At 35.7% G+C, this 18,787-nt stretch overlaps 1 protein-coding gene across 1 annotated transcript in view; it reads left to right on the plus strand.

Moving 5' to 3' along the window:
* RELN (reelin) overlaps nucleotides 1-18,787 on the plus strand; it is a gene marked incomplete at both ends in the record, with an annotated part of 510,757 nt that overhangs the window by 144,565 nt on the left and 347,405 nt on the right. Inside the window, one exon of the mRNA XM_080701477.1 lies at nucleotides 5,317-5,452. Coding sequence (XP_080557603.1) covers nucleotides 5,317-5,452 — 136 coding nt within the window. The remainder of the gene's footprint in view (nucleotides 1-5,316; nucleotides 5,453-18,787) is intronic.

The raw sequence follows: 18,787 nt of genomic DNA on the forward strand, positions 1-18,787 counted from the left end.
AAGTCATTCTATGGCTGTTCACCTTGGGCAGGGCAGACTTTAAAATTCTGTCAAGTAATATGTGCCCAGACACTGACTCACTTTCTAAGAAGGGTTTTGAGGAATGGGGAGTTATTCAACCATGAGTCCTGTTACCAAGGCTCTGGAACCTTATTTTCTTTTATTCATTTCCCCTCCCACAAGACTGTGGACTGGAACTTCTGTTTTCCTTTTGGGCCAGGCTGTCTGCTGCAGTGCGTCATTTTCTCACTCTGGGTCCCGGCTCTAAGCCTGCACAGAGGGGCGCGGCAATCCTGAGTCATGGCTAGCGTGTCTGTTCTGAGACTCTGATTTCCCTGGGAGTCTCCTGGCCTCCCTGGTCTTGTGGTTTCTCTGGCTTGATGAATTTTGTCTCAGATGCAGCTTAATAAAAGAGAAAACTTTGAATGTGAAGAAGTCCATCATTGGACATGTCAAATGTAGATTTGTATTTCTATTCCTTAGGCCACTTATGAGACTTTGGACAACTTTCTATTGTAGAAGATTCTATTCCACTAGTTAATGTAATACATATGTTATAATTTTTGAAGTCTTTATTTTTAAAGTTATTCATGCATCTAGTTAGAAAACATTCTTAAACTGTTCTAACATGTAGGAAGGGAACCTATCCAGACATTGGGCAGGGGCACTGAGTGGGGAGGGAAGTCTTTGAGACAGTGGCTGTGTCTGATGTATTTTTCTATCATCGGCACAGTAGGTATTTGGTGTTTGTCTCAGTGTTTGGTGTCAAACAAGGCCAGATTGATCCTTGCTTTGAGAAGCACATAGGAGTTAGCTTAGCAGAGATGCATTGGAAGAGAGCAAAAGTGTAGGGCCCGTGTCAAAGGAGGAGCATGTGTAGAGGTGTGGGTGAAGGAGGCCCAACTGCCAGTGTTTGAGAAGGACTGTGGCGAGGACACAAAGGACGGGAAGGGAGAGAAGGGCAGGCAGCTTGTGTTGAGCTTCATAACTGATGCTAAAGACTTTGCATCTCTCTGGGAGCCAGGTGTGGTGGTGCATACCTATAATCCTAGCACTTGGGAGGCTGAGACACAGAATTGCAGGTTCAAGGTCAGACTCAGCAATTTAAGGAGGCCCTCAGCAACTTAGCAAGACCCTGTTTCAAAATAAAAGACAAAATGACTGGAGGTGTAACGCAGAGATAGAATGGCCCTGGATTAAATCCCCAGTACCACCAATAAATAAATAAATAATAATAATTTGTTTATATCTCTCTAGAATACAATGGAGAGACCTTTCAGGAGATTGACATGATCATACATGCCTTTCAGAGAAGTCATTTTGGTAGAATAGAGGAGTGGGATGGGACAAAGGAATCACTAAGGAGCCATTATGAAATCCCAGTATGGAGAGCAGGCTGTGCTGTCCTCTGAGCTAACCTGTAGTTTTCAGGCTGGACCAAGCCCCACATTACTTCATTTTTAAGGTAGTTTTTCATGAGTTACTTCAATTTGAGCACAAATGCCTCTATGCCCTGTTTGTACAAGTAAACACCCACCATCCACACAGCACAGCCATAAGACAAGCTGATAAATTAATTATGTTAATAAAAAATGACATGTGAACTTATTGAATTAAATCAGAAGCACATGGATGTGTGGGTGTATCAAACCCTATAAGAGAAAACACGCCCATGAGCTTATCAATTTTAGCAGATACAACCTTCTCACCTGAAACACATACAAGGAAGGGCACCTAAGATGGTTCACCCCACACATCAAGCCATCATCAAACCATGCAGGGACAGCTTCACAAGGCTGACAGGTGGCAGACTCTAGAACCATCTCTGTCCTGGAAGCTTTAGCTGGCTTCCCCTCCCTGCTTGACCCGGTCCACTTCTTTTTTTTTTTTTTTTTATGATACTGGGGAGGGAATCCAGGGGCATTCTACCTCCGAGATACATACCCAGCCTTTTTTTTTTTTTTTTTTTTTTTTTGGTGGTACTGGGGTTCCTGGAAGCCTATCCCTCAGGGCTACACTCCCAGACCTATTTTATATATACATATACATATACGTATATGTATATATATGTATATGTGTATATATGTATATGTATATGTATACATGTACATATATGTATATATATGTATATATGTATACATGTATATGTATACATGTATATGCATATACATATGTATATATATTTTTAATTTGGAAACAGGGTCTCTTAAGCCAGTGCTGCTGGCTTCAAACCTGCAAGATCCTCCTGTCTCCGCCTCCCAAGCATGGGGATTACAAGCGTGCACCACCACGCCCGGCGCCCAGCTTTATTTTTTATTCTTTATTTGGAAACAGGGTCTCACTGAGTTGCAAAGGACCTCACTGAGTAGCTGAGGATGTCTTTGAACTAGGATCCTCCTGTCACAGCCTCCCAAATGCTAGGATCACAAGCGTGCGCCACCACGCCCGGCTGTCCCCGCCCACTTCTAAACTGCCTTCTACTGTCCATTCTGACCTGGCCTAGAATGGATTCCGGCCCTGACCGCTCTGGGTGATAACTTTATCTGACCACTGCAGTGACTCTCTGCACTCATATCTCTTCTCTGCCTTTGCTTTTGGTAGATAGGCCTCTTGAACCCCTCTGGCCATCTGACCCTTTTCTCAGCCTTTCTGCAGCAGAGGTGCCCATTAAGTCAAGTGTGATATGTAACTTGAGTGTTATAGGTATTAGTAGTTATGATTGCAGTTGATGCCGGGCATGGTGACACACACTTGTAATCCCAGCATTCGGGAGGCTGAGACTGGAGGATCGCGGTTTGTGGACAGCCTCAGCTACTTGGTGAGGCCCTCTGCAACTCAGTGAGACCTGGTTTCAAAATAAAGAATAAAAAATAGGGTTGGAGGTGCAGCTCAGAGATCGAATGTCCCTGGGTTCCATCCCCAGACCCGCAAAAAAAAAAAAAAAAAAAAAAAAAAATTGCATTTGAGGAAGGCATGGTGGCACACACCTCTAATTCCATTACTTGGGAGGCTAAGACAGGAGAATCACAGTTTGCAGCCAGCTTCAGCTACTTAGTGAGGCCCTCTGAAACTTAGTGAGACACCGTCTTAAAATAAAAAATAAAAAATAGGACTGGGGGTTTAGGTTGGAGGTAGAATGCCCCTGGGTTCAATTTCCAGTACCACACACACACACACACACACACACACACACACACACACAAAGAAAAATAAAGATTGCATTGGAATGAAAAAATTTGTGATTGCCTTGGTTGTGACACCAAGTGAACCTTGAGTATTTTGGGTGAACTAAAGCCAATGCAAGTGGCGTTGCTTGTGAATTTATTGTCATTCTGCCAATTCTGACATTGGCGAAAGACACAAATGTATCTGATCTATGTTAATTAGATAACTCATTCATGGCTTCAGGGGGAAAACAATGAAACCGAGAACAATTTAGGGGAGAGAAGTTAAACGCTTATCTGTATCACACAAAAATTAAAACTCAGAAGTATTAAAGATGTAATGATAAAACAGACTCGTAGAAAGAAAATATAGGAGATTTTCTTCTTTTGGATCTTGAGGATTGTGAAGGAGTTTTAAAGCATGAGGGCAAAGCCCAGGGATATCTGTGAATAACATATTGACTAATGCACTGACAGCTAGATGCTAGAACAAGGTAGACTAGTAGACCTGATTTGTGCTTTTAAGGAAATTTATAAGTGTTAAAAGATAAAAGAGCGAAATACTCAAAGTGCCTTGGGCTGAGAGCTATGTTGGAGTCAAGTAAACATCCAGCCAGAAACTCGGGAAGGATGACCTGAGTTTACTTGGAGGTGGACAGGAGTGGCTCAACAAAAAGGAAAATGAGTTAAATCCTAGTGTAGGATCTGTTGGGTGGTTGAGAGCAGCTGGGGAGAGAGTATTTTAGTTAGCGGGTCCAGTTTGTGCCCAGGTGGAGAAGGATGCATTTGGTCCTGGGCTGTGTAAAGTGCAAGGGGATAGGCCGGAAGCACCAAAGTTGAGGTTAAAAAAGAGGCATGAGGCCGACTCACAGGGTCTAATTTTAACCTATGGACCAGCACCGTCCAATAAAGAGTCCTGTGATGATGGAAACATTCTAGTCTCTGCTGTCCACTGTGGCATCCACTAGCCACATGCGGCTGGCTAAAGAGTACTCAAAATGCAGACGGTGTAACTAAAGACATGAATATTTAATTTTATCTAAATCGGATTAATGTATATTTAAATAACCACAATGGTTAATAGCTACTATTTTGTACAATGCAGATATAGATAATATAAGGTCACTGAGAATTTTCTTGTAGGGAAATGGTGTTAATAGAATCATATTTTAGGAAGATCACTCTGGTGGACAAGAAGAAAATTAGTATTTATTGAGAGCCTACAGTTAATAGATACTCTACCAGGTGTTGTTGTGTGCATTGGGTCATATAAGTTCATATAAGTCTCACAACAGGTTTTAAGATATAGGGGAATAGTATTTCCACTTCACAGAGAAGCGAACTAGATGGCAGAAAGAATAAATCATTTGCCCAAGGATACAAAGCCAATAAATGAGAGAACTTTTAGATTTAAGTTCCCGCTCTTGGCAGTGTTTTTATTAGTTTTTTCATTAATAACATTTATTTTTTTTAGAGAAGTTTTAGGTTTTCAACAAAACTGAGAAGTACAGAGGGTTCCCCTGTCTCCACACATTAGAAAGAACTCTCTACTGTACACATTCTGTCCTATTGTGGTATATTTGTTAGAATCAATGAACCTATATGGACATACCATTATCGTCCCAAGTCCATATTTATATTAGGGTCCATTCTTGATTTTTTATATCCTTGGAGTTTTGATCTTTGTGTTGCAGTCAGTTCCCAGAAACTCAAGCTTGTTCAACTCTAGGTCCATCCTGGTGTCTTTTGTTGATAGCAAAGATCTAGATCTATCAACAGAATCAAAGCCGAGCACTTAGGATAGCAATGATTTTAGTAGGTCATCCTTATCAATAATGTTTTAAATGATTAATTCTCCTCCAGAAATGAAAAGAAGAAAATTATATAACATATACGGAAGCCAAATGGGATCATAGATCTTAACATAAAAGACAATGTGGAGGGAAATACGCCAAGTGATAAAGTCCATGAATGTTTGAACATAAAGCGCATGATAAAGTGCACGTACTTTGAACCTCACTGTGATGTATAATTATAATGCACCAGTAAAATTATAGGAAAAATAAAACATCCAGAAATATTGTTCTGCCGTGATAAGAAGGGCTCTGTTTTGTTGTCATGGTAACAGCTTTCTTTCCTTTCTGTCTTTCAGGGATTATGTCTGACCACCAGTTTGGTAACCAGTTTATGTGCAGTGTGGTGGCCTCTCATGTGAGTCATCTGCCCACGACCAACCTCAGCTTCGTCTGGATCGCTCCCCCGGCGGGCACAGGCTGCGTGAATTTCATGTAAGTACCCAAAGTGTCTGTGACAGCGACAGAAAGAACACTTACAACTTTTCAGGAAGATTCAATTGGAAAATTATTCTAAAACATTATTTTGATAGATTTGAATAGGTTTGACCTTAATTTAAGCTATTAATTTTGGTGTCAAAAGAGGTCAAAACTTTTTTAAAATCAGCAATACAGAACTGCTTGCTTCCAAAAAACTTATATTTTTAATTGAATTTGCTCAAAAATAATATTTGATCACCTGTGATTTCACTTTGGGCACTTTAAATCTTAACTCTAATCAGCATTTTCTTATTAGTTTGTCAGAAAAATACTATTTGGTCAGAAGTAATTTTTTCAGGCTAAAAGAAATTCACACTCACCTGTATTTCTCAGTAAAAATTAGAAGATGTGACTCTTACTTTCTATCATTCTTAATAGATAGTTAAGCCCCTTAATCATAAGCATGACATTGTCGAATGTTATATACATCAGCCCCTCCTCATCATCCTCTTTCCTTTTGTACTGGAAATTGGCATTCTTCTTAAAGGTATACCCACAGCCCTTTTAATTTGGAAGATGGTTCTAAGTTACTGAGAGTCTCACTAAGTTTCTGAGGCGGGCCTCAAACCTGTTATCTGCCCATCTCAGCCTCTCAAGCCCTGGGATTATATACATATGCCACCATGCCTGGCTTACAGTAGCTGCTGCTTATGTGGCAAGATGCTTTTGTTTATTTACTAGAACTACATCCAAGTGTTAGTATCTGTAATTAGTATATGTCTAGCAATACTTGAAGGTGATTTCTAGTAATCAACATTAATTTCATTAAACAAAATCAAAATAACACAAAAACCTATGCTACTTGAAGGTAAATATACCATATACCATGAGTCTATCTTTTATGATTAACTTCAGAAATTAAAGTTTTCATTTATTGAGGTAGGAAGAATTCTTTTTTATTGGTACATATTAAGTATGCTGAATATTGTATTCTATCATGGCATATTCATGCGTACATATAACTTATTTTGACCATTTCTGTCACCCTGTTACCCTCCCTTACTACTCCTCTACCAGCCTAGACCTCCTCCTCTTCTTTAACAGTCTCCATTCTACTTTCTTGTCACCCCCCCATATTCCACATATGAGAGAAAACATGTGGAACTTGTCTTTCTGAATCTGGTTTATTGTGTTGAATATGGTGATCTCCAGTTCCATCCATTTTCCTACAAATCACATAATTTCTTTTTTCCTTATGACTGAACAATACTTCGTTGTTTATATATACACGTTTTAGTCCATTCATTTATTCATGGATGCCTAGGCTGATTCTATACCTTGGCCATTATGAATTATGTCATGATAAACATGAGTATGCCTGTATCTCTAAAGTATTCTGATTTTGATTGCTTCAAATTTAAACCAAAGGGGAGTGGTATAGTTAGATCATAAGGTAGTTCTAGTTTTAGTTTTTTGAGGAACCTCCATATGTTTTTCCATAGTGGCTATACTAATTTACATTTCCCAAAAGAGTATATAAGGGTCCTTATTGACCCCACATCCTCACCATATCTGTTGTTATTTGTGTTCTTGATTACTGGGGTGAGATGGAACTGCAGTATAATCTTGATTTCCATGTCCCTAATGATTAAAAATGTTCAATATTTTTCATAGTTTTTGGCCATTTGTACTTCTTTGAGAAGTATCTATTCAGCTCATTTTTCCATTTATTGATTGGGTTATTTATTTTGATGTTTTGTTGCATTCTTTACATATTCTGGATATTAATCCTTTGTCTTATTGTTATTTAATTTCACATTTGTTTTCTTTTTCTAATTGGATTTTAAATCTCACTAAGGTCAGGGACTAAACCTAGTAGTTTCTAAACACTAAACTGTAGGTAATAGAACTTTCTTGATAAATATTTCTTAATAGCTAATAACATTTTACTAATTCTAAAATACAGATATATATTTGTATATATATATATCTGAAGAATAGAAGACTCTCTGAATTGGGCTGTATTTGATATTTGATGACACCATGATTATAATTGGAAGCATTTATTTTATTACTTAATGTCTTAAAATGTATGGTATGTTGGGCTTGAAGATATTCGGCAACTGACATTTATCATTTACCATGGACCTGTTCTTTCCAAAGCTGGCAATTGAATTGACACTGTGGGTATAGTTTTGTAATCTCAGTATAGCCAATGTATTATGCAAACTCCTTTATTTTAAAACCAAGTTACATATTCAACATTCTTTAAAAAATTTTATACTAATAATTATAGAACATTTGAATTGAAATTCAAGATCATTGTATAATATACTATATGTGCCATTCCCAAGGAAGAGTAAGTAGCATGTTGTCTGAATGAACCATGTTTTATAGGAAAAACACTTAGTCACATACTCACTTGGGTTGTTACTGCCATTCATGTTAAAAATAGAGAAAGAGAGAAAGAGGGAGAGGGAGGGAGGGAGAGAGAGAGAGAGAGGGAGAGAGAGAGAGAGAGAGAGCGAGAGCATATGAGGATGTTCTGAGGATAAAATGTTGGCTTTACACATTGAAATGGACAAAATAGACTAAAATAATTTTTTTTTTTTGGTGGTACTGGGGTTCCTGGAAGCCCTTCTACCTCCGGGCTACACTCCCAGACCTATTTTTACATTTTTATTTGGAAACAGGGTCTCCTAAGCCAGCGCGCGCGGCTGGCTTCGAACCTGCGCGATCCTCCTGTCTCTGCCTCCCAAGCGCGGGGATTACAAGTGTGCGCCACCACGCCCGGCTAAAATAATTTTACTATTACTTTTATAATAACCGTTGATAACATTTATACTTTTTTTTTTTGGTGGTACTGGGGTTCCTGAAAACCCTTCTACCTCCGCACTACACCCCCAGACCTATTATATATATCTATCAAACCTGGCGATCCTGAGTCAGCCTCAGCAGCTTAGTGAGGCCTCAGCAACTTACTAAGACCTTATTTAAAAAAAAATACATAGGACTTGGGGTGCAGCTCAGATGTAGAATGCCTTTGAGTTTATCTTCCGTACAAAAAAAAAAAAAAGAATCAGTGTGACATCAGAATCTCTTTTGAAAGTGGCCAACATGTGTTTTTCTATTTATTTTGAAACCTGTCTCAGTGTGAGATACAGCAATTTAATTCATTCAAATATCAAGAGACACTGATACTTACAACAGAATGAGCTAAGCAACGTTTCATTTAAGATCCTGAACATTGATAAAGAATGTACTCAGGTCAGCCAAGAGGAACACAGGAGGACCATATTTGAGCTTTGTGTGGTTTAAATGAGAAATTATTTTGGTAAAGTGCACTAAACAAGAAGACAAAATAAAATGGGGGAAAAATTGAAGATACTAGCAGTTTCTGAACACCTGACAGGCCTGAAATACTACAAATGCGGAGCTATGAAGTGCTGTCTTGAGTGTATCTCAGGTGCCTTTAATTTTTGATGAGAGCCATTTCAGCCTGTCTGGGGAATTCTTCAGGAAATATAATGTAGTTGCCCATTAAGTTCCATCCATCAGAAGAAAACATCACAGATGTATTTGCCTTGTTACTTAAATATTTGGAATAAGATCAGGGACACCGCCCCCACGAGTGTGCCTACTAGGAGTGCATTCAGACCTACAGATAAGGGCGCCAATGTTGGATACCTACAAGCTCTATTTTACTTTCAAGATTATATATAGACACAAAAATAAATTACTTCTTGTGTAAGTCTGAAATGATTATATTCACACTTTGAGATAAAGTCAGATATGCCATTTTATGAAGGAAGAATTTTATATTTCCTAAATTACAATACTGCTTTTTTTTTTCTAATGGTCTAGTTTTTTTTTTCTTCTTAAAGACATTTTCGAATACAAGACAAATATGTTAGTGCTGCTCAAAAACATATCTTTGAGTGACAGGATTAAAAATATATTATCTCTTCTTAAGGTAAATGGCTAGGAGCCTAATGGATAGTTCTCACTTTCCCACAGGCCTCTGGTCTTCATCAGAGTTACATAGCCAATTAAGCTTCGACGGGAAACTCTAAATTCAGGGACTAAAGTGTGTTCTTATGTATCTACCCTTTGACAAATGAAGCCAGGATGTTTCCAGGGGATTTAATGTTTAATTTGAGTGAGTATGGTTGAGATAAAACATTTCTATCAGTCTCCAAGAAGGCATGAATAAATTGTTTTTGTTATATTAATGATATAATATATTATAGAAAATTAAAAAGTATTTAAAAGACAATACCATTCCCTTCATTTTTCCCACTCTCCTTTCTCCTTTCCTGTGTCTGTTCTTCAGTTTTGCAAAAAGTCACAGCGTAAACAGCACTGTTTCTACAGGGCAGTCAGCTGGACTCTCTACTGGGATGCTTTTCTTTACATCAAAATTATGAGACCAGTGGAAAAGTGGGATGATTTTCAGTGGGAGATTTTTCTATTTCTGTAATAACATGTTTTTAACCTGGGTTTAAAGATGATTGTGCTTCTAGGAAAGCACATCTCAGTTTCTTAAAAAAAAAAAACTCTGCTTTTTATCTTTTTAGACAGAAAGAGTGGTTTATTCTAATGTTAAATCTAGAATCACAAAAATGCAAAAAAAAGTCCATTTTTTTTCTTTTTCTTTTTCTTTCCTGTGATGGTGTGAGAATGTTTAGAGAGCACTTAAGTAAATGGACCGAGGCTTGGAAGCCACAAGAAGCCCCTTGTTACAAGGCCTTGTGGTCTAGTTAGGCGGGGTTACTACTGCACTTTGCACTTCTTACTTGAAACCACAGGGAACATTTAAAAAGGAAGAAGACCAAAGTTAGTAATTCTTATGTGTTAACAATTCTGAGAAGTTATCTGAATCTTAACAGAAATGCTCTACATGAGATATGGGTAGAGCTTTTTGTTATTTCTGTTACTAGAATTGTTTTAACCAGCTCTAGAAGCCTTAAGTGTGGGTGCCCCACCCCTCCTACCCCCCACACTGACTACATAGTAAAAAAAGTAGAGATGATAATGACATCTGAGAAACAGGTGAATAATTTTTCCCCATGGCAGCAACAACTCCATGGTTGCCAATATAGTCACTTGGGTAGTATGTGATATCAGTAGTATATTATTAAACTCTTAGTAAAATATTTGAATATAAAGGCATTATTACAGATATAAAATTTTGACTGTTTTCTCCAGATACGATTTTTTTTTTGGTGGTACTGGGGTTCCTGGAAGCCCTTCTACCTCTGGGCTACACTCCCAGACCTATTTTTTTTTTTATATTTGGGAACAGGGTCTCTTAAGCCAGCGGGGCTGGCTTCGAACCTGCACAATCCTCTTGTCTCCGCCTCCCAAGCGCGGGGATGCAAGTGTGTGCCACCATGCCCAGCCAGATACGATTTTTTTAAAATGTATTTTGTTCTCAATGACTTATTTGGGGATATATATATATATGTATATATATATATATATATATATATCCAAATTTGGAATGTGTATACATACATATACACATATACATACACATATATTCTAAAATGTGTTTGAAATTGTATGTTCTTATATAGCAACTATGAGCTACGTGTAGCTTTTTATTGAATTAGTTAAGATTAGGTAAAAATAAAAAAAATTTAGTTTCTCAGCAATAGTGGGCACATTTCAAGTTCTCAGTAGCAACATAGGGTCTGAGGACTATTATATCGGTAGTAGAGTTTTAGGACGTTTTCACCACTACAGAAAGTTCTAATATTTAGAGAATCATTTGAGTTATGTTTTCATCTTATATTACCTTGGTATTTATAGAAGGTAACCACATACTTCAAAGGAAATGTAGAAGGAAACAAAACTAGCCTTTGCAATTGTCCTGGAAACTTCCACTTTCATGTCTTCTAATCATCATGTAGAGCATTTTTATACAAAAAGCTCATTGTCTAATTGATAATTTTTGCTTTCTTTCATTTTTGTTTTCTTTGTTAGTAAAGCAGTTTCTATGGTCTTCAACCACAACTGTAGGCGTTGGCCAGCTAAGCGTGACAACTGTGGGCACTGGTACGCTAGGGGTGAGAGTGGCCTCTGGTCGCCTTCTCTTACAGTGCTCTGGACTTAGTGCTCACTCCTTGGCGGCCTTGTGCTAAGGATCTTATCCTGTACCCACTGGTAGACTTCAGTTCCTGCTCCCATCTGCCAATCCCCTCCTACCCTCAGTCACAATGTTTTAGGTTCTGTACTTTTTCAAATATGCTCTTGCCCCATGGAAACTTACTGTCATATGCTTCATACTTAAAATTAGGTTGTATAAAAGGCTAATCATTAATATGAGAATGATAAATTTAAAATACCATTTTATTATGACACTAATCATTGTAGTATTAGCAGTAGCAGGAGTAGTTGCAAAAATAGCAACTTCTGTTTTCTGAGCACCTGTGTAACCAGGCCACCTAAGTTCTTTTACTCTCCCCAAATCACTGAAGGAATTGCTTGAAAAGCTCACAGAGATAAGTCTTATTTGATCTAGTACTTGTTTTAGCCATCATCCTATACTACTGTCCTTTGGCACTTGTAAAATAGTTTTTATGAAGATAGTCTAGTAACTTGGGAAATGCTTAAAACAAGAGCATAGACACATGTATGTCTGTGATAGTTTCAAACATATTAAAATATGTTTGTACAGTAGTAAATGCTGGTGAGAATGTGGGGGGAAAGGAGTGATTATTACACTGTTGGTAGGATTATAAATTAGTACAACCATTGTGGAGAGTAGTGTGGAGGTTACTGAAAAGACTAGACATGGAGCTACCATAAGACCCAGCTATACCACTCCTAGGTATCTTTCCAAAAGAACTAAAGTCAGACTTCTATGGTGTTACATGTATATCCATGTTTATGGTAACACAGTCCACAACACCTGAGCTATGGAACCAACATAGGTGTACCTCAACCGAGGAATGAAGAAAATGTGGTATGTAAATACAGTGGAGTTATACTTAGCCATAAAGAAGAACAAAATTATGTCATTTGCAGGACAGTGGATAGAACTGGAGAGTTATTGTGCAAAGTAAGATCCATACTCAGAAAGTCAAAGGCCACATGTTTTATCTCATGCTTCAGTTAAAAAAAAAACTCAGAAGAAGAGTATAGGATACAAAAAATTTTATGGCACGATGCAGAAATACTGGTGAGCAAACAAATTGGTAAACATCTTAGAACTCTAAATAGACATTGGATAGGCAAATAAACTTATAAAATATGCACTGATAATTATTTTAAGGTAGCATTTTAAGGCAGTGTAAAACTATATACTAAGCAACACTGCTGTATAAATGAAAGGAAAAAAAAGGATACTAAATGTCCTTTTATAAATTTTGAAAGAAGGTTTTAGATTTAATTAAAATGGTTGTTAAAAATACAAATACAAAGAACAGAAAATCAAAACTTCTAAAATTGAAAGGGGATAAGTAAAGATTAAAGAACACTTAATCTATCAGAATAAAATGAAAAATATTTAAAATCACAGAAGTATAAAATTTAATATAAGATAATATAAATAAGTCTTAATTCCAATAAATGTAAACAGGTTAAATTTATTAGTTGAAACACTGTGACTTTCAGAATGAAAATTTTAAAACCTAGCAATTTATTGCTCCCAAGAAACAAATCTAAACATAGTGGAACAAAGATGTTGAAGGTGAAGAGATGGAAAAAGACATACAGGCAAGTACTAACCTAAAGTCAGTGTTGCTACATTAATATATGAAAAATAGGTAAAGAAATTAATAGTATTTAGGATAAGAGAATAAGTACCTAAGAACAAAACGACGTGCAAATAGGCAAAGCTGTAGCTGGGCATGGTGGCTCATGCTTGTAATCCCAGCATTTGGGAGGCTGAGACAGGAGGATCCAGGTTTGCGGACAGTCTCAGCTACTTAGTGAGGCCCTTTGTAACACAGTGAGACTCTATTTCAAAATAAAGAATAAAAAATAGGGCTAGAATTGTAGCTCAGGGGCAGAATGTCCCTGGGTTCTATCCACAGTACCGCAAAACAAAATAAAGCAAAACAAAACAAAACAAAAGCCAAATAGGCAAAGCTGAAAGAAACATGAAAAACTGAAAACTGCCTTTTAGGTGACAGAGTACTGAGTATATTTTTTTAAATCTAAATTGCAAATAGCATACAATTATTTGGATGAAAAAATTTTAAAATTACTTGTTAAAAATATGAAAAATATAAAGAGGATGCAGCGAATTCTTATACATTGTTGATGGGAATCTAAATTATTGCATCCATTGTTCAAAATGGTTTGGCAGTTTCTCAAAATGACCTGGTATGCCCACTTCTGGGTATATATTCAAAGAACTGAAATCGGGATTTCAGTGGACAGAGGATCTGTACTCTTCTACACTCATTATATTATTCAAATAGTCAAGATGTAGAAACAACCTAAGTGTTTATCAGTGGATGAATGGATAGGAAAAATGTAGTATATATATAAACAATGGAATACTATCCAGCCTTAAAAAGGAATCCTGTCATTTGTGATATGAGTGAATCTATAGAAAATTATACTAATAAGCCAGGCACAAAGGAATACATGCCACCTGACCTCTCTCTATATAGATTCTAAAACACTGAAATATGAAATGGAGAGTATGTAAGAATGGTTACGAGGCTGGAGGGAGATATAGGAATGGAGGGAAGGGGAAGTTGTTGGTCAAAGAGTACAAATTTCAGAAAGAAGGAATAGGTTTTGAAATCTGTTACACAGTAGGGTGAGTAAGTATAGTCGGCAGTTATGTATTATATATTTCAAAATAACTGGGTACATTTCAAACGTCTCATTATGAAAAGTGATATACAAGGTGATGGATATTTTAATTAGTTTAATTGATTCAGACAGCATTGTATACAGACACAAAAAATCACATTATAACCCATACATGAATACAATTATGATGTCAGTCAAAACTAGTATTAATTTTAAATAAATAATGAATAAATAAATGAAAAGTGAAAAATGCATGATTATGTCAGAGATTATTTTTGTGAATTAGAGCCTATACTGTGCTATTTTTATATCCAGGCATACATTAGTGACAGATGGCTTTATAGTATGATATTTTAGGTGCTATAGAAATACCAATTTGATAATTTAATAAAACTATTAATAACTTAATTTTTTTTTGGTGGTACTGGGGTTCCTGGAAGCCCTTGTACCTCGGGCTACACTCCCAGACCTATTTTATACTTATTTATTTTTGGAAACAGGGTCTCTTAAGCCAGCGTGGCTGGCTTTGAACATGCGCAATCCTCCTGTCTCTGCCTCCCAAGCACGGGGATTACAAGCGTGTGCCACCACGCCCAGCAATAAATTAAAATTTTGATTTGAAGTTATTTCCTGTAATAATTCAAGGGAAATTGCATAAATTCTAACAAATATTAATTCTGAAGGCTTAAACACACTGGAACACAAATATTTCTCTTGTTTATTAAGTTAAATGAGATTTTTCCATTTTTGAATGCTAGACTAATACAAAATTCAGTCATTAGTAACAGCAAAATACTGTTAAAATTAAGAGTATTTTTAAATTGAATGGTCCAAGTTCACCTAAAACTATATTGTTAGAATTATTATTTTTTTGGTGGTAATGGGGTTCCTGGAAACCCTTCTACCTCTGGGCTACACTCCCAGACACCTATTTTATTTATATTTTTTATTTGGAAACAGGGTCTCTTAGGCCAGTGAGGCTGGCTTCGAACCTGCGTGATCCTCCTGTCTCTGCCTCCCAAGCATGGTGTTAGAATTATTTTTAATTTGGGAAAAATAAAAAGTTTAAACCATATATTTTTTGAAATTTTAAGATAACATTTTAAAAGTTAAGTCAATATATATTGATAAGTCGCCTCATTTTAGCATTTGAGAAATACATATTAAACAAAAACATTCCATGTCCATTGCAGCACCTTGCAACATCAAAGTTAGGTTTTGGTTACCAACATTGACAAGTCCTAAGCTGGAAACAGAAAGTATTAGTTAAATTTCTTCCATTTATTCTCTCTGATGGTATTTATAGAAGGGCTTATGAATATTATAAGCATATTAGTTATCTGGGATGACATATATTTCAAAGAGCAACGTTCTAAATTTTATAGCAAAGATAAACAGTGAAAAGGCTTCTAATTAAAAATGTGCACTGTAGTTGCAAAGGAGCTAGGATGGAAGGTCCCTTAATCAAACCCTGGTTTTAACTTAAGCAAATATATTGAAAGTATGGCTATAAAGCTAAGCCACATAAGCCTTTCTTCTAAATCCGCCTGCAGGCACTAATACTAAGATTTGAGATGGCATCCTTATTTGCTAAGTGCAAAGATGGTTATAAAAGAGCTTTTCTCACTTTGAGGATAAAAGCTAAAGTATTCTTTAATTTTGGTTACTCCCCGGCTCTTCTCAGCACCATAATAGTTACTTGGCTCAAAACCAAAAAGTAGCAATACGGTACTTACATGTCTATGGATCAAAATTAGATGAAAAATTGCTGTTTCTCATCTCCAAAGCTATTTGCTGCACATTTTATAACCCTCAAGATGCCTTTTGTAATATGTGATAACAGAGCCAACTGCAGCATCTGCCTGGGAAGAGATTACTTTAATTATGGACTCAATGTCCTATTTTCTGCAAGTGATCCCCAGAGACGGGCTTCCTGCCGAAGGAGAGGTGCAAGGATGCACATTAAAGCCTACACGTCAACCACGAAGAGGTGGATGAAGGGAGACAAGGACACTCATAAACTGCCTTCATTTTCCTAGTCAGTGATGGGATGGAAGGGTCTATAGTGATAGGTTTTTAATTATGCAACATCTGCTGTTATGACTGGTAATGGGAAGGACAAGATGAACTTAGAAAAGAGCAGAACCTGAGACACATCTCTATCGGAAACAGACAATATTAAAAAAGTGCAGCACTGTTCAGTCTACAATTCATGTGTGTGTGTGTGTGTGTGTGTGTGTGTGTGTGTGTATTACAGAGCAATGAAACACTTTAATTTCCCATACAAAATGTTTAAATTAAAAGGGCTTATAATCATATTTTAAGGTTTCCATTTCCAATTTGAAAAATATATGTGCTCAATCAGTTACTTGCTCTTAGATTATTAGAAAGGGACGCTAAGTACTTTTGTTGTCAACTCTAGTTCTGGATAACACATCAAGTGCCTCATTATTAAGAATTCATTTGCCATTAGTTGTGAAACTGCTGCTCAGAATGACTTTCCCTTAGAACCAAAATGGATATCCTGTGTAGTTTGATGAACATTCTTAAGACAGTGATTTCACATCATGAATGGACATGTAAAGTGAATTTAACCTTGTTCTTATGAATTACAGGAGAATCAGACTCTTTGATAGGTTTTTGAGAGTGAATGTATATAAAAGTGTAGCACATACTCACATAGGATATTTGGAATCCCATCTGATTTCTAAAAAGTATAAGCATATTTTGCTTTTGTGAAAGATGGAGGATTATAGAAGAAAAAAACATGGGAATTAATTTTAAACTTCAAAAGAGGCATTTAAGGGATTTGGCATGGAATGATTTTGTGTGGAGGAGAGAAAGGTGGTATAGAAAAATGTACCCACGCTCATTTTAGGTGAAAACATCAAGTCTTTTAAATATTATACCAACTATGGAATTCATTATTTTCTAATATTAAAATGAAATGCTATTAATATTTTATACTTTGATAAAGAAATAAGAATAATATAGGAAAATTTAAAATGCTAGTATTTAAGCCTGAAATGTTGAAATATGTGATAGTTCCTCTTTATAATAAATGCCACACTGTATTCTTAAAAATATATATTTATATATTTACATATATAAATATATATTAAGTAAAACTTCCTCTAAAGTATATACATATATATGTTGAATTAGATAGTTTTATAGAGTTTTGAGTTTTAAATTTATTGTAGATGAATAATTTAACCTGTATTATCTATACATATCAACAGAACTTATAAATAGGAGAAGAGTTTAAAGTACTGTTTAAAGATTTTGGATTTTGGCAGTGAAAGCAATATTTATGGACTTAAGGAAAAATGGGTGCCTTTTGAAGGAAACTAAGTGTATAAATAACTGCACTAAGTTATCATAGGAAAATCACAATTTAAAATTTTTGTATTTTGCTTTTAAGACACAAGTTCTTTTATTTCATATGTTAAAGCTCAAATTTGTTGTGCAATCAGAAATTTCATACAAATATATGGCAAGGGGAGATTTCTCAGTGAGTCATTTGATGCATGACCAGATGATCTCAGAATATCAAGAGGAAGCCAGGTGGGTGGGTGCACGTTTGTAATCCTAGTACTAGGGAAACTGAGACAGGAGGATCGCAGGTTTGAGGCCAGCCTCAGCTACTTAGTGAGAACCTCCACCACTTAATGAGACCCTGTTTCAAAATTAAAAAAAGAATAAAATAGGTTTGGTGGTTAGCTTGGAGGCAGAATGATCCTGGGTTCCATCCTCAGTGCCATATATATATATATATATATATATATATATATATATATATATATATATATATACACACACACATATATATACACACATGTATATATGTGTATATATGTATATATATGTATATATGTGTATATATATGTATATATGTATATATGTATATACATATATATGTATACATATACACACACATACACACATACACACACATATATATGTATGTATATATGCATATATACACACACATATATACATATATATACATATACACACATATATATTGCCAATATATATCTATATATTATCAATATATATTACCTATATATAGCACACATATATTGCCACCAATATAATATATAAGTATATCTATAAACATATATATGTATATAATGTATATGTATGTATGTATGTATTAAGAGGAATCACAGTTTTCCCTTAAAGAGTATTTAATCTATAATTTCAATTCCATATTATATTTTGGTAACTCTCAAGCTTTTTTAGTAAGTTTTTAAATTTAAGTACCAGCTCTTTGTTTTAGACATTCTGTATTTCTGAGTTTGGGTTTTGGAAAAAGTTTCAAGGAAAAAAAATTTTTTTTTTAGATTTCTGTTTCTCCTGACTGGGGCTGAATAAAAAAAGACTATAATTTAGATTAATAGTTTAAAAGAATAATATTAACTAAATATATACCAAATTAGTGGTATATATTAGGTAAATGTATGCCACAATAGATTTTTTCACATTTAGACTTAGTATTAAATAAAACTTCCTCTAAAGTATGTTTTAAATTATTTTTCTGATTATGAAAGCAATGCTTATTTAATTAAA

The sequence above is a fragment of the Muscardinus avellanarius genome, assembly GCF_963383645.1.
Source record: "Muscardinus avellanarius genome assembly, chromosome: 9".
Lineage (NCBI taxonomy): Eukaryota > Metazoa > Chordata > Mammalia > Rodentia > Gliridae > Muscardinus > Muscardinus avellanarius.